The sequence below is a fragment of the Scleropages formosus genome, chromosome 15, assembly GCF_900964775.1.
Source record: "Scleropages formosus chromosome 15, fSclFor1.1, whole genome shotgun sequence".
NCBI lineage: Eukaryota > Metazoa > Chordata > Actinopteri > Osteoglossiformes > Osteoglossidae > Scleropages > Scleropages formosus.
The window spans coordinates 2,245,778-2,268,717 of NC_041820.1; the positions used below are offsets into that span (position 1 = coordinate 2,245,778).

A 22,940-nucleotide genomic window follows, 5' to 3' on the forward strand; every position below is an offset into this window, starting at 1 on the left:
TGAAGGTAAATGTCAACTCTCTCGGTGAGAAATTTATTTGATTTGTGTATTCACTGTCTCAGTACCAGGGTGGTGTAAGAGGACATGGATTCGATCCCTGCTCAGTGTTCATTGGAAGCTGCTTTGGAGAAAAGTGTCTGCAAAATGAATAAATAGATGTAGATGTGTTCAGTATATATATATATTGTGAACTGGAAATTACTGAGCAGTTCGTGAGATCCATGATGACAAGAAAACAGACACTTTTACAATCGTTGGAAAATTATATTTCAATTTGTGGAAACGATCGTTGCAACAATGATGACATTTCGGTGCTGCGTTTCGCTGCTCCTTCTGAAGTTACTCTGATTTTTACACCACTCAATTACCGCGGCCCACTTTGGAGAAGTTCCTATTGACGCGGTAATGAAGTCCATCAGATGCTGAGTGACACCTCCCCCCCCAACCCCCCCGCGCGCGCACACGCAGCGCGCGCACACGTGTTCGGCTCGGGGTCTTTAAAGGTCCATCTCGCGGACACTGAGCGCGCAGAGTCTGGACAGGAGGACAGGAGGGGACAGCGGGACCCGCAGCACCCGCAGCACCATGAGCTCCGCAGCCACGTGTCTCCTCTTCCTCTGCCTCTTCCTGGTGGCGCGTGAAGCGCGAGGAACGTACCGCTTTTACGCGCACAACCCGGCGCAGAGAGTGGCGGCGGCGGCGGCGGGGGCGCGCAGCACGCACACGCTCTACGGCGTGCAGAGGATGCAGAAGATGCAGCCCGCGGGGTACCACGTGAACGGGCCAGGTAGGGCACCTGGGTTCTTCCGTCCATCGGCTTTTGGAGAGGCTCGTGCCGGTGCGCGTGCGGCTCAAAAGAGAATTAAAATGAAGCAAATAATAAAAGGAAAGAACTGCGCTGTGCTGTGCGTGTAACCGGTGCGCTCAAACACTCTTTTTAAGGCATAAAGAAAAGAGCCGCCTGTATGTTTATGACGATTATTATCTATGATTATGTTTATGATCATTACTGAGTAATAATAAACAATAATAAACCCGCGAGCCCCTCCTCACCCCCATGGGAGACACAGTCTGCTCCTCCTCTCTCTCTTCTTGTTTTCCCTTTCCTCCCATTCCAGACCACTGTGTACTCTGTTTACTCTATTAGCAGGGTACTGTTCAAGTTACCCTCATTAATTATGACCTGATTACTTAGTCCATTTCACCACATTAGTACTGTGCTTGAAAACGGTGAACCGAAGTAAAACACTTCTTCTGTGCTCCACCACGTTCCAGAAATGATCTATAGAGGCTGCGCGTACTATAGTAATACAGTATTCTGGCCCGTGTGCAGTTGTTAAAGACATGAAGTGGAATCTCAGTTTTTCAGATTTAACTCCTTTTGCCTTTTGCTATAGTGACAGTTTAAGTGTAGAAGTAATTGGCTGCATTCCTGACAACTTGAAAGAACTACAGTGTGAGAAGGACTGTAATTCAAAAAAAAAAAAAAAAAAAAAGTGTGGTGATGAGCAGCGTCACATCGGAGGGACAGCAGAGTCTCAGGTGGACACCGTGTGCAGAAGGACGGTTTCCCATCCAGTCCAACAAAGTGTGTGAAGTACAGGGACGCTCGTGGATTTACGAAGGGCAGACGAATGTTCTCATTCACACACACATTTCCCATGGTTCCGCTGGTGGTCCGGTTAACGTCACTCTACTGCTTCTCCCCTCTGGTGGCCCAAAGTACACGGCACTAACTCCAGGTTTTCTGGCTATCGCTACTACCGCCAACCGCCGAGGATGTGGCTGCCGCTGACACACCGCCGGCCCACGGCGCCCGTTCTACCACCGCCGCTGGTCAAGTACCTCCAGCCGGCGGTCGTTTACCATCGGCTGACCGCACCCCCTCCGCCAACGCAGCCGGTCACATTGCCCCTGACCACACCTACTCCTGCTCCAACACCGCAGGTCAGGTACCACCGCCCCACCGCAGCTCGGTAGCCAAAGCACCACGACCACCTCCATGGGCGCTGACTCAGGTAGAAGGTCTTCTTCACCAAACCACACAAGAGAAGCCCCACGTAGGAGTTCCCGTAACGTCTGATCTCCGGTGTTTGCTTCTAATCCTAATTCTCTCGTTTAAAGTAGGGAAGAATAATTAATCGGGAGGAGACAGTGAGCCGTGGACGTGGCTGTGCACCGGTCAGGACCCTTTGGTGCACATTTTGGGCGGTGACATTTTTCTCCACGGCTTCCGTACGCTGCATGTGTTCCACACTCACCGGGCTGTTCCTGGGCGCTGCGGTCAAAGTGTGACCAAAGTGTGTGTGTTCATCACTCGCTCCCATTGGACACTGCATGTGATCCAGACGCACTGGACATGTTGAGTGCGCGGGAGTCAACGTTGATCAGCCTGCCTATGTTCACAACTCGGTTCCACTGGACGCCACGTCCAAGACGTGACTCTACCGGGTGCCGCATGCGATCCGGACGTGGTCTCGCTGGACGTTACGTTAAGTTTCGAAACCAAGGTCAGAGAGCAGTGCATGTGCTGAGGGAAAGCTATCGTAAGCCGCTTGGGTTCCACATTCTAACCCTACATTCCTCCACTATGTGAACATCGGGATTAAAGAGCATGAGGAGCGTATGGGTTCCAGAAGCAGTGTGTGGACACTGCATGCGTTGCAAGTCCCATTATGTGTGTTCTCTTCTTATGCCAGAGACCAACTGTACACTGTGTGCTCCAGAACTGCAGAACGTTCCAGAGCAAAAGATCTTTCTTTTCCGTAAGGTCGAATATGTATTTGCAGTACGAATGCTTCTCTGACAGAGCCAAAGGGCCCCTTCATGTCTTAACCCCTCTTCGCTTAATTGGTTTTTGACTGCACTGGATGAGCTTTTGACCTTATGGCTCGTTTGAGGTCGCTGCTGTAAGGAGCTCTATGAAACCAGCTGGATTTCAAATGTGGACCTTTTCAGCGAGAAGATGAAAGAGGGGAAAAATGCCTTTTCATGCATCTTATCTTTCCGACTCCTGTCAGATTAGCAGGAAACTGAGCCTTAACCAAATGTCACGGGGTCAGTGAAGTGTGATTCTAACTGCAATTAATTTTTTTGCCTGTGGTCGCCCACTAGGACAGTCGCACTGCAAAAGCCGCCCCTTGGACCTGGTCTTCATCATTGACAGCTCCAGGAGCGTGCGCCCTGCAGAATTTGAGAAGGTCAAGATCTTTCTGAGCGACATGGTGGACACGCTGGAGATAGGCCAGGAAGCCACCCGTGTGGCTGTGGTTAACTACGCCAGCACGGTCCAGATAGAGTTCATGCTCAAGATGTACTTCAGCAAGGTGGATCTCAAGCAGGCTTTGACTCGCATCGAGCCGCTCTCCACCGGAACCATGACTGGCCTGGCCATCAAGACAGCCATGGAGAAGGTCTTCGCTGAGGAGTCAGGTGCCCGACCTCGCTCCACCAACATCTCCAAGGTTGCCATCATAGTGACGGATGGGCGACCCCAAGACAAGGTGGAGGAGGTGTCTGCCTCTGCCCGTGGCTCCAACGTCGAGATATACGCCATCGGGGTGGACCGAGCCGACATGCAGTCACTACGACTCATGGCGAGCCAGCCGCTGGACGACCACGTCTTCTACGTGGAGACGTACGGCGTCATCGAGAAGCTCACATCGAAGTTCCGGGAGACCCTCTGTGGTAAGATGCATGTGCGCGTAGTAGGTAACCAAAAAAGGAATAAATGTAGTTCTTCTTCATTGCACTGACTGTCCTTTAAAAACGTGAGTTTGTCTGAAAATCCACTAACGCTCACTGCTTCATTGTTGATCCGCTCACCCAATCCGCCCATGTGGTCTTCGAACCCCGGCTGCTCCAGGCCTGGACCCCTGCTCTCTTGGACACGACTGCGACCACATTTGTGTCAACAACCGGTCCTCTTATTACTGCAAGTGCCAAGAGGGGTATTCCCTGAATGAAGACGGGAAAACATGTTCACGTAAGTGTTCCTGCCATGAGTTGGGTGGGTTGCTGGCTGCTTGGGTGGGGCCCGAGGGACAAAGGCTCATTACCGTGTTACCATGTTACCATGTTACCATGTTATCACTTACAGTGCCATTTGAGCACCTTCATGGGTCTCTTCTCCTGGGACTCACCTCAAAATACCTCCATAGGTGTCAAAACATCAAGCCTTTGCATCCGCACTGCTCGGTGTTTAGCTGAACCACTTTTATTTGCTCACACGGTCAGTTCGGCTGTAACGCACGTTTTAAGCGATTTGTAATCACGCGACGAATATTTTAAACTGAGGGAGAAATTTGCGGAACGCGTATCCTTTGCGCGTGCGATTTGGGAATAGCGCAGTTCGGAGGAGTGCATTTTGGATTTCGCGTTTAATTTTGTTCCGCTCCATTCCACTCAAGCATGGCTGGTGGAGGTGGACAAAACACGGCTATAAAGCGCTTTGAAAGAAAAAGCGCGTGACTCGGGGCCACGTGACGACTCGGCGCCCGCTGGCAGCGAACGAGCATCGCGCCGCTCCACAAAGAACAAGAGACAATCGTGGTGCAGGAACGAGCTCTCGTTGCTCCGCTTCCGCCTCATTCTCGCTGCTTTGCGCTTCATTGCCTCCAGAAAGTCGGTTCTGCGCTATCGTCCACTTCTCCCTTTGGCTCTGCCGTGAGCTTTTTCTGTAGGCGATGCATATTTTCTGTGCTTTGCCCCCAGCCCCATTTCTCTCAGTGAAAAGTTGTTTTCACCGTTATTTTTATCGCACAACTTCCGGAAATCCAGTGCTGCGCAGGAACGAAGCCTTGGCGCCACGGCTTTACGTTATAGGCCTCAACAGCGTTCGGCGGCCGTCTGACACGCTGTAACACGAGACTGTTCGCTGCATGGTACCCGAGTAGATGAGCCCAGCGACACACCATGGACAGTCTGGTAAAGGATGTAAATTCCTGTCTTATGCTGAGGATGTTCGCTGTGGGCTGCTGGTGCAATGTGGCCGTGTTTGGGATTTATCAACGGTACGTGTTGATAAGCAGGCACGCGCGTCTCACACAGACTCTGTCTTTGTTTCGATTGTCACTTGTTTAATGCAGAAACATCTAACAGCTGTGTGAATATTTCTCTTGAAACAAATGCAGCAATAACCGATAACCCTTCACTGAAGGTTTGACGAAATGTCCCGTAACGCCAGCAGAGTCTCCCAGTGAGACGCCTCAAACCTGCTCGTTCCAGGGACCGACACCTGTGCTCCCGGCGAAGATTGCGAACCCCTTTGTAGCGAACGCAACGGCTCGCAGTCCTGCACATGTCGGGAGGGGTACGTCCTCAGTGAGGACAGGACAAGGTGTTCCCGTAAGAGCTCCGAATCTGCCACGGCCTCCGGTGGGAGATTGGCTGTTTTCCTGGGCTGTGTGGGGGGTCTTGGTTGGGGAGGGAGAGATGGCAGAAATCTTGCTACTGAGCATGTTGTGCCCAGCAAACATGCAGCCAGATTTCCTGCTTTGACAGAACATTCTGGAAAGTCCCTCTAGAATGATTGGTCGCCATTCCATTGTAAGTGAAAAAGTGGAGCTGTTTCCATCAGTTATCTCATTTTGGGAATTCTGAGCTTGTGATGGGCCTTTGTGAGCATAATGTTGAGATTCTCCTGATGTTAATTCTTCACAAAGGCGTAAATCACAGTTACTCTCCTCTCTGTGATGCATGAAACTACTAATCCCTCCATCGTGGAACCAGGTGTGGACGGCTGCGCCTTCGGACACGACTGCGAGCACATTTGCGTTGACGGCTACGGGTCGCAGTACTGCAAGTGTCGGGAGGGTTATGTCTTGAATGAGGACAGGAAAACATGTTCACGTAAGAATCCTGTGGATCTACCATGTCCACCAGTGGTAGATTGGTGGTTTTCTTGGGTTTATGTGGTGGACAGGAAACAGGACTGAAGTGCATGAGCTGAGATTGCGGATAAACCCTGCAGTTGTGCATGTTGTCCACACCAACTATGCAGCAGGGTTTTCTGACTAACCTGAAATATCCGTGGTCATAAATTAAATTAAAATTGAATTATTGTTCCTTCACACAGCACAAAATCCAGTTTTTTCCCCTGTGATCTACTTTGATGTTCTTTCTTTTAGTGACTGATATGATTAAAATAGGGACCTAATTTATAGCAAATTAGTATGCAGTGAATTGCAGCCCCTAAAGGTGCCATGTATTTACATCACAATGTAGATGTAAGGCTGAATAGCTTGCAGACAGAATGATGACAAACACGTTATTTAATAACAAGAACTATACAGCTATTAGCTATTGATATACATTTATATATTGCACTAAAACCTTTGCTCTGGGTTTTGAGTCTGACAGATACATTAGCAAAAAAAAACAAGGAAAACCTTTTCACGCAACCATGCAACTATGGACCATAATTGATCCATCTGAAGCAATTCTGTTTCTTTTTTCAATAACAAATCACAGTTCCTGTCCTGTCTGTGATGCATGAAACTACTAAACCCTCCATCGTGGAACCAGGTGTGGACGGCTGCGCCTTCGGACACGACTGCGAGCACATTTGCGTTGACAGCTACAGGTCGCAGTACTGCAGGTGTCGGGAGGGTTATGTCTTGAATGAGGACAAGAAAACATGTTCACGTAAGAGACCTGTGGATCTACCATGTCCACCAGTGGTAGATTGGCGGTTTTCTTGGGTTCGTGTGGTGGACAGGAAACAGGACTGAAGTGCATGAGCTGAGATTGCGGATAAACCCTACAGATGTGCATGTTGTGTGCATCGGTTATGCAGCAGGGGTGTGTCAAGTAATGTGAAATGCCTGAAAGCGTAACCGAAATTAAAACTGACGTATTGTTCCTTTACATGAAGCAGAAAATCCAATTATGCAGTTCTTCAACTGCAGCTTTACAGGCTTCCCTTGCATAACAAGTGTAATTCATTCCTGAAATTGTACTTGTAAGGTGAATTCTCATAAACTCTTCATTGCCATATACTCTAACAGAAAAAAATAAATGAGAAAGAAAAGGTAAGTTTTCACTAAACCTGTTAAAATTCTTTTAAACACTGAAAAAAGTCTCAGTCAAACCAAATCCTCCTAAAGTTTGAAACCGATAAGTAAGGCTTTCCTTTGCCTTTTTCCTGAACACGGGAAGCCACCCCATGTATTTGAGGAGAGGCTGCTCACCTTGTGTGATGCTTGATATCAGCACGTCTTGTAATTTAATTCCAGTTGAAATGTCTGATCTTGTAAAGTCTTCTCATTTGATTCGATTGCTCTTTATATGAAATTTAGGCTAAAAATTACATATGGTCTTAAGTATGAATTTTTGTAAAACGAATGCTCGTTAAACCAGGGAAGTAGAGCATTACTGTGTATTGAATGTTTGTCCTTAAATGGGCTTCTCATGTGTGCTTTACCCTGAGGACATAAGGCTGAGTAGCTTGCACACTACAATTTAGACCTTAATCAGTCTTGTGAACTGACAGTGATTCCCCAATTCAGACACAGTAAATCACAGTTTCTCTCCTCTCTGTGATGCATGAAACTACTAATCCTTCCATCGTGGAACCAGGTGTGGACGGCTGCGCCTTCGGACACGACTGCGAGCACATTTGCGTTGACGGCTACGGGTCGCAGTACTGCAGGTGTCGGGAGGGTTATGTCTTGAATGAGGACAGGAAAACATGTTCACGTAAGAATCCTGTGGATCTACCATGTCCACCAGTGGTAGATTGGTGGTTTTCTTGGGTTTATGTGGTGGACAGGAAACAGGACTGAAGTGCATGAGCTGAGATTGCGGATGAACCCTGCAGATGTGCATGTTGTCTACACCAACTATGCAGCAGGGCTTTCCACTGTCCCTCGGTCTACTAATTTCCTCCGAAGATGAGTGTGAACAGACAAAGTGTTGCTCACAAGTGATGAGCAGAAGTACCGGATCTGTGAGCTGTTGTCATGGTGCGGTGGCAACAACATGGAAGCGGGTACAGCGAAAATGAGGTGAATTTTGGAATGTAGGAGACTCCCTGGGCTGATGGGAATGTTCTTGCAGAGGAGGTGAGGGCCGTCATCGTGGAGGACCCCTGCAAGTGCGAGGCCCAGATGGCCTTCCAGAGGAGGACACAGGTCACCCTCCGAGAGCTCGCCAACAAACATATCCTTTAGACGACTGCCACGCGAACCTTTTTCCCTCACAGCAGCGACACACTCCTGCTCACTCCTGTCACCAAGGTTGTGATGGAAAAGGTGTCGAGGTGCCACAGACTGAATCTTGACGTGGAATCTGTGACATTGTAGACAGGTGTTTGTATCCTTGACCGTCCCTGTTCACTAGATGAGGTCACCAGGAGACTTCAGCAGTTTGAGGCCGTACCTCGTCGCTTCTAGCGGAGGAGACCCAGCTGCACCGAGTGAGCTCGGTACCGCAGTTCAGATTCCCGCAAAGGTGTCTGCCCCCCCAACGTCCCGTTCCGGCGCTTTCTTGTCTGATGGATCCCGTCATCACTCTCATGTACTTCAGTTGCCGCCCCAGGCAGCCATTGGGACTCACCCAGCCGTGTCCTGCTGTCCAGCCGAGCATCTGTCCGGTCCACCGGTGCTACTCATCACACCCTTCACGTAACGTGATGACAGCACCCACACACTTATTGTGTGTTAGTGTAGTGTGCTACCGATTGCGTACTTGACCGTCCGACAGAGGTTTTTGGGTTTCTCTAATGAATTTTATTGTGCCTCCTTTCATGACAGCTTATCCCCTTTGTATTTTATTATTTTTTATGAATAATAGTGCTCTAATGTAACTTTTAAAGACTTGAGATTAATTTAAACGAGAATAACGGAAACTGTTACTCTACATGTGTACATGAATTAAAATTGCATTCCGGATACCTGTAAATTGTATATGCAACAATAAATCATTTGTGGGAAATAAATGTGTCCTTTTTTTGCAGCAACGTGAGTTTTTATAACAAATCACACCTGCGTGCACCTGTACAGGTATGTGGACAACGGTGGTGCCTCACAGCTCTCTGAAAATACGGCTAAACTAAAATTTAAACTACTGTCTGAAGAAAAAAAAAAAAACTACAAAGTCCAAGTGTGAACGCAACAGGAAGTTCTCAGACATCCGCTTCCGGTGTGCGGTTACCAAGACACCAAGGAATGCTCCCGCGAGCCGAGAGCTGTTTTCTCGGGATGAAATAAGAACGGATTCAGTTGTATGTAAACACGCGTCTGTATAATGCGACATGACTTTGAATGAACGTATTTTAAAGAATAGTTCGAAACAAAGTCCGCGTGCAAGCGTGTGTTTTACTCTGCAGGTTTATTTACAAGCGATTTGGACGAGCGAACGATCATGTTTATTTACCTCAGTAAGAAGGTAAGTTTTGAAGTAAAAAAGAAAAAAGCACGACTGAGGGACTGTACACACACAGTTGATCCGAGCTGGACAATCAGTTACCGAGGCCGTGAACTTCTTTACCCGCTGTGTTTATTTCGCTTCGTCTTTCAAGGCTTTGTTTGGAGCAGCTGCGTATACCTCCCCCCCCAACCCCCCCCCCCTGGGGAGACTGGCTTTCCGGCGATTTAAAAACCATAATTATGAGGATTCATTAAGTGCCTGGCTGGTGGTTGGTTTCGAGCTGAACGTAACTCGTGTCTGACTTCGGAACCCAAGTTGCTGGGCCACGATGAGGCGACGGCTCCGCTTCAAACCTCCTGACCGCTCTTGTCGAACCCCCTTCCAGATCGCCATCCCCAACAGCATACGGCTGAAGTGTGTGTCGTGGAACAAGGACCAGGGCTTCATCGCTTGCGGAGGCGACGACGGGCTGCTCAAGGTGCTCAAGCTGGAGACGCAGACAGGTGCCGGTGGTCTCGTCCTCGTCCTCGTCCTCGTCCCCGTCCTCGTCCCCGGGCCCGGGGGCCTCTGCCCGCCTGCTCTCGGGAGCGCCGCTCATTGGCGTTGCTTTGGCGCCGCAGCAGAACAGCGCTTATCTTATGCAAGTGCTCCTTCGTAATCCTCTAGCAATCCATCTCGCAGGGATTTCCCAGCACGCTCGAGTTGCGAAAGGCAGAATTAGCGAAGGTCTGAATCCATACGTTTCTGAACCCTCGATGAACGAGGTCGGCTTAGGCGACCGTCGGCTCCACGGCGGCGCGACGCGTGTCAGGAACCGAGGCCCTGTTTCAAGCTGCTTTGGGGACTTTGACTAACACGTGTCCCATCCTTAAACAGCCCCCTTCTTGATGGCGGCCGCGTTGGGGGTTAAGGCGAACCCGCTCACCGAACGGGCCGTCAGTCCGTCGACTCGTAAGAGAGAGACACTATTACGCAACTATTACACAATCGCGTAGAGCAAGTAAGTGCCTTAACCCGTTTTACAAAGCACTTTGTGGATGAAGCGTCTAAAATACGACAGTTAATAATATGTTGCACGTTTGTACGGGGCGGCTGGTAGCGTAGTGGTTAGACTCGCTGCCTTTGGGTCCAAAGGTTGCAGCTTCGATCTCTGGCCGTAGTACCCTCGAGCAAGGCGCTTACCTTAAATTGCTCCAGTAAAATTACCCAGCTGTCTAAATGGGCAAATAACTGTGAGTCACTTTGGAGAAAAGCATCAGCTAAACGAATAAATGTAAATGTTGTAACCCTTTATGTAGATGATGCCAAAGTGAAAGGACTTGCAGCACCCAGTAACCTGTCAATGAACCAGACCCTTGAGGGCCACAGTGGTAAGTTGGAACGGTTTGTGTGTCTAACTGCTGTTTGTGTTGTTTGGATTTTTCTCTGCTCCTGCATGAACAAGTTTGCCGTGTGTTGAACAGGTGCGGTTCAGGTGGTCACGTGGAACGAGCAATATCAAAAACTGACAACCAGTGACCAGAATGGCCTTATCATCGTGTGGATGCTGTACAAAGGTAAAGAAGGGCTGTGTCTAGTTTTAATAACCATTCCACTGAAGATGGTGTTGTGAGATTTTCGAGTCCTAAAGCTGTTCTGCGTGGTCAGGATCGTGGTACGAGGAGATGATCAACAACCGCAACAAGTCAGTGGTGCGGAGCATGAGCTGGAATGCGGACGGCCAGAAGATCTGCATCGTGTACGAGGATGGAGCGGTCATCGTCGGCTCTGTCGATGGTAATGATGCCGGGTCCTTCTGCGGTCAGCATGTGCTCATCACGAGGAAACCGACATTGGGTGCGTGTTTGGTCGGAAGCCGTGTGACCTGGTCTCCTCTAACAGGTAACCGGATCTGGGGGAAAGAACTCAAAGGGATCCAGCTGGCACACGTGGCCTGGTCTCCCGACAGTAAGATCCTCCTGTTTGGGATGGCCAGTGGCGAAATCCACATATACGACAACCAGGGCAATTTCATTGTAAGTGACATATCGTTACCTGAGCGTTCGGCATGTCACGCAGGAGAGAGGAAGCGAAAGCATAATGATACTTCCAGCTGGGCCTCAGCACCACCCATGTCGCGCTGCAGGTGAAGATGACCATGAGCTGTCTGGTCAATGTCACGGGGGCCGTGAGCATCGCCGGAATCCACTGGTACCCGGGGACAGAGGGCTACGTGGAGCCGGACTGCCCCTGTCTGGCCATCTGCTTCGACAACGGCCGCTGTCAGATCATGCGTTATGAGAATGATGAAAGTGAGTTTGTGTAAAACAGCTGTGTGTGTGTGTGTGTGTGTGCGTGTGTGTGCGTATGTGCGCGCGTGCGACTGAGCTCCTCGGTACACTCACTTTGTTACCACAGACCCAGTGCTGATCGACACTGGCATGAACGTGGCCAGTATCCAGTGGAACCACTGCGGCAGTGTGCTGGCAGTTGCCGGCTCCCAAAAAGCCGTGTCCCTGGACAAGGACGTCAACGTGGTGCAGTTTTACACCCCGGTGGGGGAGGTGAGTGCAGCTGGTGTTTATAGCTTGGCCACTTACTCTTTGGTGAAAGAATGATTGCTGCGGTCTCTGGTCAGTCACATGGTTACATCGTTCTCCAGACCTCCGTAATGCCTGGTCCGCGGTGCAGTTTGCAGTTTCAACTTCCTCGTTCTTGTCCTTTCTTTGCGCAGCATCTGCGCACCCTCAAGGTTCCTGGGAAGCAGATGGCAGCGGTTTCCTGGGAGGGTGGAGGACTACGCATAGCCCTAGCTGTCGACTCCTTCATTTACTTTGCCAATATTCGACCGGACTACAAGGTAATTAGGATAACGGAAGGGAAAGGGCTAGTAGGGGTGGCTGCTTGTGTCTGGGGAGCTAATTCCTCCTCTCTTGAGTCATAATCTGAGTCCAGCTTTATTCCCACTAGCAAGTTAATGTTTGTTAGTACGACATTATGTTCCTTATTGCTGAGTGTTACTACATGAGCAGTAAGCAAAAATTCACACACACAGATGTAAAAGCATCAGCATCCAGCAAATTTTTACTCCCATGCAGCCAAAAATTTATGACTGCTGCCACACTCATCAATAAAGTTTGTCTAAAAACGGCATGGGGTCTAACTCCTGCTGAGTTGTTGATTTAGACACTTAGGACATGCAACTGTTGGTAATTTTTTACATTATTATTATTATTATTATTATTATTATTATTGACATTATGATTACAGTCTAGGATGAGGTAATGTGTTGCTACAACGTAAAACCAACCGAGCACAATAAGCAAATCAATGGAATATATTTTTATTTAAGCACTTTTCACAAAGTAACACAGATCACATACAAAGTCCCAATAAATATAGAAGGCAGTCTGCCACCTGAGAGCGGAGGAGAGGAAAAGAAAAGACGGGGTCTGAGAACCAGTGGCTGCAGTTCGAGTCCTTGGGGTCCTGGATGTGTGATGTTCCTTCGCTGGCCTTCCAGTGAGCGACGCCACGTATGTCCACTGCCTGCTCCCGGGACACACGGGTTTCCAGGTCATTCACAGGACGAACGTCGCGCTGTTCGTCATCTTGTGAGCAGACTTTTCAGCATTTTCACTGGGGCCACAATCCTTTGTAAGACCACGCATACAGTAGGAGATCACGTCAAAACCAATAAGCTGGACCAGGATCATCACATGACCTGTTACGGGCCATTTAGACACATTGGAGCGTCGAGCCTTTTTCCACCCCTCTAGTACACAGTAAAAGTTTAGGGTTAGGATGAGGTTAACCCCTAATACTCATCGGGATAAAAGAGGCCTTTTCACGGACGGCTGTGGGTTAGGGTCCTGCGTGAGGTTGATGCCCTCCTTCTCCTCCTCCTCATGCCTCCTCTCTCTCGTGCCTGCAGTGGGGATACTGCTCCAACACGGTGGTGTACGCCTACACTCGGCCCGATCGCCTCGAGTACTGCGTCGTCTTCTGGGACACCAAGAACAACGAGAAGTACGTCAAGTACGTCAAAAGCCTGTTGTCCATCACCACCTGCGGAGACTTCTGCATCCTGGCCACCAAAGCGGACGATTCCCACCCACAGGTCTGACCGCTGCTCAGTGGGGGCCTCAAACAGACTTTCTGGGTTCCGGCTCTTTTTGAGACACAGCTTGGACAGAAGAAGTAACAGTTAACTTGTTAAATAACAATCCTTCCAATCGCTCCTTCTTATGTTTTACACAAATTGTGCTCCATCCCGGTTGTATTTTTCCTGGTTGTTGTCAACACCTCCTCTTTTCTACCTTTCTCTGCCGAACCAACTCTGACTAGGACGATGTGGAGCTGGAGTCTTCCAACGCCACGGTACTGCATTGTTTGGGAAACGTGTGCCGTCCGTGTCGTGGCTCGCGTTGTTCTGTCTCATTCCATGCGTTACCGTGTTTGACAAGTGCAGGAAGGCAGCCTTGTTCCTGGAGGTCTGACGTTTCTCCAGATCACCATTAAAAAGGACCTAAATGTCTGAAACTGTGAGCTGCACACGCCCAGCAAACTCTTTCTTATCAATGAGGTTATTGAGAACCTAAACGAAGCAGCAGAAACCAGAGGGCAGTCAGGCTCCCCAGGATGCGGTTTGCCAGCTGTTGGTCAGTGTGGTGGGTCCTGAACCTCGTCTCAGTGTGAGACTCTACTGGTTGGAGGCGTGGAGCATGAGATACACAATCACAGGGACTGAGCGGAGAACCAGAATTCAGTGTGACGTTGATGTGGACGGCGTAATGTTCGAGTCTCATGACTGTGGCATGTGATGTGTTAATGTGCAGCACCCCTGGGTCCATGTAGAGGACCACGCTTGTACCTTTTCACAGACATTCTGTCAAGTTTCTACCACACCGTGTGTCTTGTTTTACAGTGTATTGTGTCTATAGCACGTTCCTACCACACTCTGTCTTCTTTTGCAGTATGTCTTGGTGCTCTGCAACTCCATTGGGACTCCTCTGGACTCCAAATACATTGACACTGGTGAGTAATGGCAGAAATAATCCACGTCAGGACAAGCTGTGCAGGTTTAAACTTGAGGCATGCTGCCATTTAGTACTCTCTGAAAATACGTCTTTAATCGTTTATACCTCTTTCTGAAACTTCTCCCAATGGCAGAAGGTTGAACCGAAACCTTAAATAACATCTCCCATGTGGACCCCTTGAACCCTGTGAACATCAACCCTTCTCCATCATGGCTGGAATAAGGACTCTGCCAAGGGCAGCCCTGTGTACACTCTGGGTTTCAAAGAGTTGTTGTCGTCTCGTTGGACTCAGGCTGCCACAGTCAGACCTTTCATGGGCTCCGTGGCGTGCACACACACACGCGGGGAAACTTCTGGTTTTGTAGGCATGCTGTGAAATTCTTCCTCCTCTGCTGGAGACACCCCTGAGGTGGTGGTGTCAGTGGCTCATAGTGGGCTTCACTATGGGCAGTAACCTGTACTGTTGGGTTGTTGAGAACCCTGGTCACTTTGTGGCAAATGCTTTTGTGGGACTGGTTGCACTGCACGTTTACACAGTAGATCAGTTGTGTGTATTGCGCTGGGTAAATGTGCAGAATATCCACCTGCAAAGATATTGTGGCCAGTGTGGACAAGAGTTAAAAATTGACCTTTTGTACTCCTTGTAGTGGATGTGCTGTTGGTTGTGCCTTGCAGACCCGTTGTTTGTCACGATGACCAAAACCCACGTCATCGCGGCCTCCAAAGATGCCTTCTACACTTGGCAGTACCGTGTGGCAAAGAAGCTCACCGCCCTGGAGATAAACCAGGTGGCTAGGACCAGGAAGGAGGGCAGGGAGAGGTGAGAAGCAGTGTGAGGGCACTGCAGTGGGCCACCTTCATTGCCCTAGAGGAAGGGATCAGGAGCTAAACCTGTGCCCCAGCTGCTCTGCTTTGCGACTGGAAGTGTTCCTTACAGATGAGAAAACGGCCACTTCAAACATGTAGCTCAAAAACTTGTGCCTTCTTTAATGTCCATTTATCAGCATGAAGGAGAAGTTGCCATTGCTCTTTGCTAAGCCACTAAAACATGTGGCTTCCTTCCATCCATGTGTCTCTTCTGGCCATGCTGGTCCTTCCTGGCACCTGGACTTGGTGTCCTGCTGAGTTTACTTTTCTGCGTCCCACTTGGATCACAGTAAACCTTCCGCTCTCCATCTTCTTTCCGTCCCAGGGTTTATCACATTGATGACAACCCTTCCGGGACGGGCGACGGCGCGCTGGACTTTGCGAAAGCGTTCACTGTGAGTCTGCCCTCTTTCAACAAGCCGACACGTTACAGGTGGGAGAGTGTCTGTCCTAAGTCCGCTGTTTGTTTAGAATGGTTTTGTGAGTCACCGTGCGCCAGATGCTCTTTGGTCCACAGCTGAATGTCGTTTCCTTGACGGTGGGGAGAGATGAGCAGAAATCAGTTTACCTCTAACTCGGAGATCAGATGAAGACAGTCCTTTATTTGGACAAATGTTACTATTCCGGCTTGACGGTTCTTGTGTAGTTCATCCAGTTTTTTCTTTTTTTTTTTTTCCTTAGGCAACCAGAGACCCCATTTGCTGCATCACTGCAACAGACAAGACCCTTGTTGTAGTACGTGTTTACCGCAGCACGTTTGCTTTGCGTACACTGTTTCGGTTTGTCTCCTTTGTTCCGAAGTGATGGTGACCATGTGCCACCAGGGCCGAGACTCGGGCACCATCCACCGGTACAGCCTACCCACCGTGGGCCTGGTACAGAAGTACTCCTTGAATCACAGGCCTTACCAGATCACCCTCAACTGCAACTCCAGGTGACCAGTGCTTACCAGTGCTCTCTTTGCTCATCATCCTCTTTTGGCAGCTCTTTAATCTTAGTTTTCATGAAGTTATGTGGCAGTTTCATGTTGTTTGATTATGAATATAGACCAACCAGACTATGAGCAGCACCTGTCATATCTGTCAATTACAATCTGAATAAACGCTGACCTTGAGGCGCAGTGCTACTGAAGCCTTTACGTGTCACCCCATAGCCGGCTGGCCATCATCGACATCGCAGGGGTCCTGACCTTCTTCGACTTGGAGCCGCGGGGAAGTGGGGACGACTCTGGAGGGGTGCAGGCTGGCGGGGATCCGCAGAAGTTTGAGCGCAAGGATGTGTGGGACATGAAGTGGGCCAATGATAACCCAGACCTGTTTGCCATGATGGAGAAGACCAGGATGTACGTCTTCAGGAACCTGGATCCGGAGGTGAGGCTAAGATCTTGTTCCAAAGAGATGTTGTTTTCATTGGTAGCCCTCCACGTTTCCGGCCATGATCATTCCTGACCGTTCATGATCGCTCACTCAGTTGCCTTGATCGGGAATTAATTCCACCAGTGCTGCAGATGTTCAGCGCTGCTTGTTTGGATTTCTTCTGAATGTTCAGAAAATAAAACTTTCCTTTAATTCTGTGTGTATGACCTCCACAGGAACCTATCCAGACATCTGGTTATATATGCAATTTTGAAGACCTGGAAATAAAGTCTGTCTTGCTGGATGAAATTTTAAAGGTAAATTTGAAACGGATGTACTAGATGATATTGCTATCGCTCCAAGTTGTTCTATTGAAGGTAGTGCTGTTACACTGTGACTTTAGAGATTTCCATCAAATAGCAACAACTGCTGCCTGCAGTGCCGATCATATAAAGTAGTTATTCGGTTTGCTTTGTTGGGTCCATGATGTGGCTTTTAAGTGAAAATAGTGTGAGATGCAGACATGCTGTGTGACTACATTCTTGTCCTGACCCCCGGGAGGACCCTGAGAGGCCCAATAAGGACTACTTGATCAACTTTGAGATCCGTTCGCTGAGAGACAGTCGGGCGCTAATCGAGAAGGTGGGAATTGAGGATGCCTCTCAGTTCATCGAGGACAACCCCCACCCAAGACTCTGGTAATTACAGCCTTGGAGACCCACTCAGTGTGGATGTTGGATTTTCCTCTCAAGGTTTCATCTTCCGGTGCCTGACAGTTTGCCACACAAGGGCCTCTTTGCTATAAAAATGCAGCCTGGTAAGGTGATGGTGGTACAAAGGCTTTGGTCATTGGGCCCTGAGCCCTACTGTACTGATACTAAACAGAACAGAGCCAACATTGAGGATCATTAATGCTGCAGGTCTTACATCCTGACCTGAGGGAATGGTTCTTACTGAAGGTTCTAGCAATGGGGGCCAGAGCTGATGATCCCCACAACCTTATACTGGTGAGGTCTTTTTTTTAATGGCAGCTCTCCTAAAAGACAAAGCAACATGATAGTCAGAGATCATATAAAGGCTATTTCTATCATAGCAGACTGCCTTGAAACACCAGAGATTAAGGACCTTGCTCTTCTTTGTTGGGTGAATCTAATATAGATATGAGGTCTACAGAAGGATGGGAATAAGATGTTAGTTTAAAAATTAGAGGTTCTTCATGACCAGATTTATCCAAGTAATGAAAGACAGAAAAGGCACAATTTCTACTGTTCCTATTCTGTTGAAGATCCTAGGATGATCTGAGATCTCCATGCCCAGCTGACAGAGCGGGCGATTTACGAACTTGTTTTGGATGTGCTGCAGCGATGGCTGTGAGTCCATACCCCACCCGACGTGGTGCGGATTGGTCTGCCCGTGTCAGTTCTCACAGCATACATTGGAATTTGGGACTGTGGGAAGTGCCAGAGGTTGGCCCCTGTGGCCCCTCCACTGTCTTCAAGGGAGAGACAACGGCAGTGATCCATACTTGTGAGGTCTGCTTGCACAATGTCCTGCCTGACGGCTGTGCAGGCAGCTACATTTCCATGGATTTTGAAAACCTCTTTAGTATGTAGAGAAGCATGGCGGAGAGTGTGCACTCATTGTCCCGGACTTTGAGTGTCACTCTAAAGCTGTGATGCTGATGATGGTGGTGAAGATGCTGAGATGTGACGCCAAAGCGGTAGTTTGCGTGGCGGTGTCAGAACGGCAGCAGCGGCATCCTGCTGCTTTGAAAGACAAGCACTCAGGATGTGATGTGTGGTGTTTGGGGCACCCAGAGCTCTGTGTTTCCGTCTGCTGCCTTTCGGTGTTTCCCTGCTGTGGAATTTTACATTTTAACCAAGTTGCACAGCTGTGCATCTAATTATTTGCCCATTTTAAGCTAAGACACCTTTTCCCACGACAACCCCGTGCTGCAGGCGCCTGCTGGCTGAGGCAGCGCTCCAGAAGCTGGACCTGACCATGGCGGAGCAGTCTTTTGTGCGGTGCCGTGACTACCAGGGCATCGAGTTTGTCAAGCGGCTGGGTAATCTGCAGAGCGAGTCCATGAAGCAAGCCGAGGTGGCAGCCTACTTTGGCAGGTTCGAGGAGGCCGAGCGCATGTATCTGGACATGGACCGCAGGTGAGCGGTCACAGAGCCCATATCCCTGGCAACCTGCGTGTACTGTGCCCAAAAGCACGAGATCCTTTGTTTCTTCACTTCAACTGCGTTATGCCCTCAGGGACCTGGCCATCAGCCTCAGGATCAAACTGGGCGACTGGTTCCGGGTGTTGCAGCTGCTGAAGTCCGGCTCCGGGGACAGTGATGACGCGCTGCAGGAACAGGCCTACAACGCTATCGGGGACTATTTCGCCGACCGGCAGAAGTGGTACTTAACTCCCTGCTTTGTGTCTGCAGAAATTGGCTGTAATATATTTGTATGTATCGGTACATTCTGGGTTTGATTTGAACGGCCTTGGTTTACACTCGTGAAGTACGGCAAGTCGGAGCCCTATTAGGGGGTGTCTGGACCAGTAGTTGTAGTTAGAAGGAACGTTTTGAGGGAACCCCTGTTCTCCAGGCTGAATGCGGTGCAGTACTACCTCCAGGGTCGCAACCAGGAGCGCCTGGCTGAGTGCTACTACATGCTGGAGGACTATGAGGGCTTGGAACGGCTGGCTAACTCCCTCCCGGAGAACCACAGACTGCTCCCGGTGAGTCGGTTGCCTCCCAGGCTGCCGGTTGTCTCACCTCATGTTCATATTTGTGTTTCTGATGGAGTGTCTCTGGCTCTCTGAACCACACGCAGGAGATCGGTCAGATGTTCGTCACTGTGGGCATGTGTGACCAGGCTGTGAATGCCTACCTGAAATGCAACCAGCCCAAGGCCGCAGTTGATGCCTGTGTTCATCTAAACCAGGTGATGTCCTGCAAACCGGTCGAAGCCCAGAGTTTCCTGCAAGAAATACAGTTATGAGTGTGGTCTTCTAACAGATGCATGTTTGTTAGTGAGCAATACAATGACTCATGGTAACAGGTATAAAAGCCATTTGGTCCCTTCAAGTACTTACACAGTTTGCATATTTCAAATAGTTTTACGAGTTTGAGCTGCAGACTCGCCAGGGGAGTGTCACCTTTTGCCGGTCCTGCTTATTGAAAACAGTTACACTGTTGTTTTGTGTTTGTATTCTGGTCCAAAGCATCTGGCTAGACATTGAAGGACGTGTTCCCTTCCTTCTCGTTGCTGTGGTTTCCAGAGAGATATGCACTGATAGTAGGGTGTCGGGAAGAAAACCAACCCCCGTGTCACCTTACATGTTTATTAGTGTGTTGACCATGCCACTTTTCTGCTGGCGGTGTTGTAGCCTTTCTCCGCTTATATGGTAAAATGTACCAGTTAAAGATGCCATCTGTGGAACACCATTAAATCATTGTTCCATGTTGGGTTCACAGTAAATCTGCTCCTCTTCTTCCGTCAGCACAGTACAAACTGTAAACCATACTCATGTACCTGACATCGTGGTTACCATTTAAAAAAAAAAAAAAAAAAAAAAACCAGCTGCATCTGTTTTATTTATAATTTCTTTTAATCTTTGTCCTTCACAGTGGAATAAGGCAGTCGAACTGGCCAAAAATCACAACATGAAGGAGATCGGGCCTCTTCTGGCCAAGTATGCCTCCCATCTGCTGGAGAAGAACAAGATCCTTGAAACTGTGGAGCTGTACAGGAAGGCGCATCATTTCCTGGATGCTGCTAAGCTCATGTTCAAGGTGGTGTATCAGCCTGTACTGCCTGAGACGTCAATACAGCAAACACGGTGGGGGGAGACCAACATCCTTCACCATTCTGCTAACATTTTGTTTTTCCCCTTACACAAGCAGGCAGACATGGGCTGATGCAGTTTAGTGTCTTGCAAAGTTGTCTGGCCATTGTACCAGAGAGAGACTTTAGAGTAAGCGTAACCTCATAGTTTTATAAGTCTTTCACAATGTAGAAATGTGATGGATGACAGATTGCTGATGAGGAGGCCAAGAAGAGGACCAAACCCCTGAGGGTGAAGAAGCTGTATGTGCTGGCAGCCCTGCTGGTGGAGAACTACCACAGCCAGATGAAGACATCCCAACAGAACAAAGCCAAGGGCAAGAAATCAGAGGTGTGTTGATGACATGGACCACTGTGAAACAAAAACAAAACCAAAAAATTAGAGGAATCTGATGTGTAAATGAGAATGTGCTGTTCCTCCACTTGTGAATTTAAATGACACTGTTCACCAGAAGAGCTTGTGCATGAATGACATGAATTTATTCCTGAGAGAAATGCCCCACCCCCCCATCCCATCCAGGCGATGTCCGCTCTGGCCGGCCTGCTTGAGGAGGATGCGTCTTCTGATGTGCGGATCGTGGATGGTGCCTGGCGTGGTGCTGAGGCTTACCACTTCTTCCTGCTGGCACAGAGGCAGCTGTACGCTGGTTATGTGGATAATGCCATGAGGACAGGTAACCTGGTCAGGCGCTTCACTCAGCCTCACTCTCCAGTTGCCACGTGGTCTGAACTCAAAACGTGATGAATATAGAGCACATGAGCTCTGAGATCTCAGAACAAGGCAGTGCTTGCCGTCAACATCAGACATTCACATTTTTTCAAATTCTTAGTTTAAAAAAAAAGTTGAGTTGCATCATGCAGAAAAAGAAAAAGCAGAATTTGACCTTAAGATCCTGTTAAATGTGACAGCTCTTTATCTACGTGACTACGAAGACATTATCCCAGCTGTGGAGATCTACTCGCTGCTGGCCATCTGCTCCTCCGCTAACCGGGCCTTCGGCACCTGCTCACGGGCCTTCATCAAGTTGGAGTCCCTGGAGAGTCTAAGCGCTGAGCAGCGGCAACCTTATGAGGACCTGGCTCTGCAGATCTTCACCAAATACAGCCCAAAGGACAACAGGAAGTCTGAGCTGGACAGCATCCCTGAGGGGTAGGACACAGGCTATTCCTGTCGGTCAGGAATCGGAAATCAGGGAGTTATGATTTGATCAGTTCAGCAGACAAACAAACGCACTCCTCTCCTGTAACTGGAATACCAGAGCTGTACGTACTAGCAGACCACCACCTTGACAAAGTTGGCAAGATCGCTGTATTTTCAGTACATATAGTGGCATGAAAGCTGCCATTTTCGTGACTTTTACGGCACCATTCCTTGCAGCCATATCATTTTGCTTGCACATAACTGGAGGTGTTTACTTTCCACTGATTGTTTGGCTCTGCTCGCTACTTCTGTGCCGCCGTTACATTTTAAAGGTTGTACAAGTGTTCTCTGCTTATTTTGCCTAACAAACTCCTTGTCCTCAGGAGCGAGGGGAAGCTGCCCACCTGCATCGTGACGGGTCGACCCATCACCGAGTACCAGTTTTGGATGTGCAGTGTGTGCAAGCACTGTGCCTTGGAGCAGGAGATCTGCAACCACCGCTTCTGCCCCCTGTGCCACAGTGCTGTGGCGTAGCTGTGCACCACGTTGGCGCATCCCCCATTCATCAGTCACACTACATGTAAATAAATCATGCATGAGTTTGTAGACAGAAGAAAACAATACAATGAAAACTCTGACACCATGACTCTGTTTCTTTAGTTTGCGATTTTTTTTTTTTTTTTTTTTTAATGTATGGAAACTCAAGACTGGAGATAGAGATGGGTGATTCAATTGCAACCACTTGCTGTGCTAGTCTACCATCTAGTGTTCACTACCCTGCAACACAGAATTGTTTTCATTACACCGAGTGAAGCAGGGAATTCTCGATATTTCCACATTCAAGTCACTGCTACACGTGTAGCTTATAAACTTTGTGCTGTAAGATGAGTGATAAGGTACAATAACTTAAGGATTTCCCAACACAGCATCTTTCCAAATATTCATCTAACAATTTCAGCTGGCAAAAAACAATTCCTCTTATCAAATACATAGATGGTGATATTAATACAATGAGAAATTGCCCTAATATGGAAATATGTTTCTCAATATAAAACAATTTCATGTTTTTAATTTTTCAGCTAAAATGACATGACTGTATTGTATATAGCCTTACCTTTAACTCAGCAGTCTACTGTACAGCATCCAGTGAAAATTATCAAAGGTAGAAATACACCAATTTTTGTAGAAATACTCAGAATCAGCTTCTAAATGTGTAACAATGCATAAACATTCATAATTTCACATTCATAATTTTTCAGTTAAAATGATATACCTCATGCCTTACTCAGCAGTCTACTGTATAGCATCTAGTATAAAATATGTCCCAAGTGTGAAAGTCCAACTTCT

The 22,940-nt window shown here is 48.6% G+C and overlaps 2 protein-coding genes across 6 annotated transcripts; both read left to right on the forward strand.

Moving 5' to 3' along the window:
• Positions 1 to 211: 211 nt before the first annotated feature.
• Positions 212 to 8,925, forward strand: matn3b (matrilin 3b). Of its 2 annotated transcripts, none has more exons than XM_029258726.1 (9): positions 212 to 787; positions 3,115 to 3,687; positions 3,866 to 3,985; positions 5,227 to 5,346; positions 5,731 to 5,850; positions 6,472 to 6,645; positions 7,579 to 7,698; positions 8,059 to 8,160; positions 8,338 to 8,925. In XM_029258726.1, exons 1-9 carry the CDS (start codon positions 586 to 588, stop codon positions 8,391 to 8,393), a joined length of 1,587 nt encoding a protein of 528 aa, XP_029114559.1. In that variant the 5' UTR covers positions 212 to 585; the 3' UTR covers positions 8,394 to 8,925. The 2 variants fall into 2 exon arrangements, with proteins under 2 accessions (XP_029114559.1, XP_029114560.1); XM_029258727.1 differs by having other exon boundaries at positions 6,526 to 6,645.
• A 220-nt stretch (positions 8,926 to 9,145) lies between these two features.
• On the forward strand, positions 9,146 to 22,226 carry wdr35 (WD repeat domain 35). 4 transcript variants are annotated; one of them, XM_018734476.2, is made up of 29 exons: positions 9,146 to 9,223; positions 9,329 to 9,387; positions 9,755 to 9,872; positions 10,668 to 10,739; positions 10,833 to 10,925; positions 11,017 to 11,145; positions 11,251 to 11,384; positions 11,495 to 11,660; positions 11,767 to 11,912; positions 12,083 to 12,208; positions 13,283 to 13,468; positions 13,696 to 13,728; positions 14,325 to 14,385; positions 15,063 to 15,207; positions 15,580 to 15,649; positions 15,936 to 15,989; positions 16,079 to 16,188; positions 16,408 to 16,624; positions 16,846 to 16,926; positions 17,171 to 17,307; positions 18,568 to 18,771; positions 18,872 to 19,018; positions 19,211 to 19,343; positions 19,439 to 19,549; positions 20,236 to 20,400; positions 20,643 to 20,783; positions 20,973 to 21,126; positions 21,362 to 21,602; positions 21,977 to 22,127. In XM_018734476.2, exons 2-29 carry the CDS (start codon positions 9,364 to 9,366, stop codon positions 22,125 to 22,127), a joined length of 3,549 nt encoding a protein of 1,182 aa, XP_018589992.2. In that variant the 5' UTR covers positions 9,146 to 9,223; positions 9,329 to 9,363. The 4 variants fall into 4 exon arrangements, with proteins under 4 accessions (XP_018589992.2, XP_018589983.2, XP_018590000.2 ...); XM_018734467.2 differs by having other exon boundaries at positions 9,150 to 9,387; positions 21,977 to 22,226; XM_018734484.2 differs by lacking the exon at positions 13,696 to 13,728 and having other exon boundaries at positions 9,150 to 9,387.
• The last annotated feature ends 714 nt before the right edge of the window (positions 22,227 to 22,940 follow it).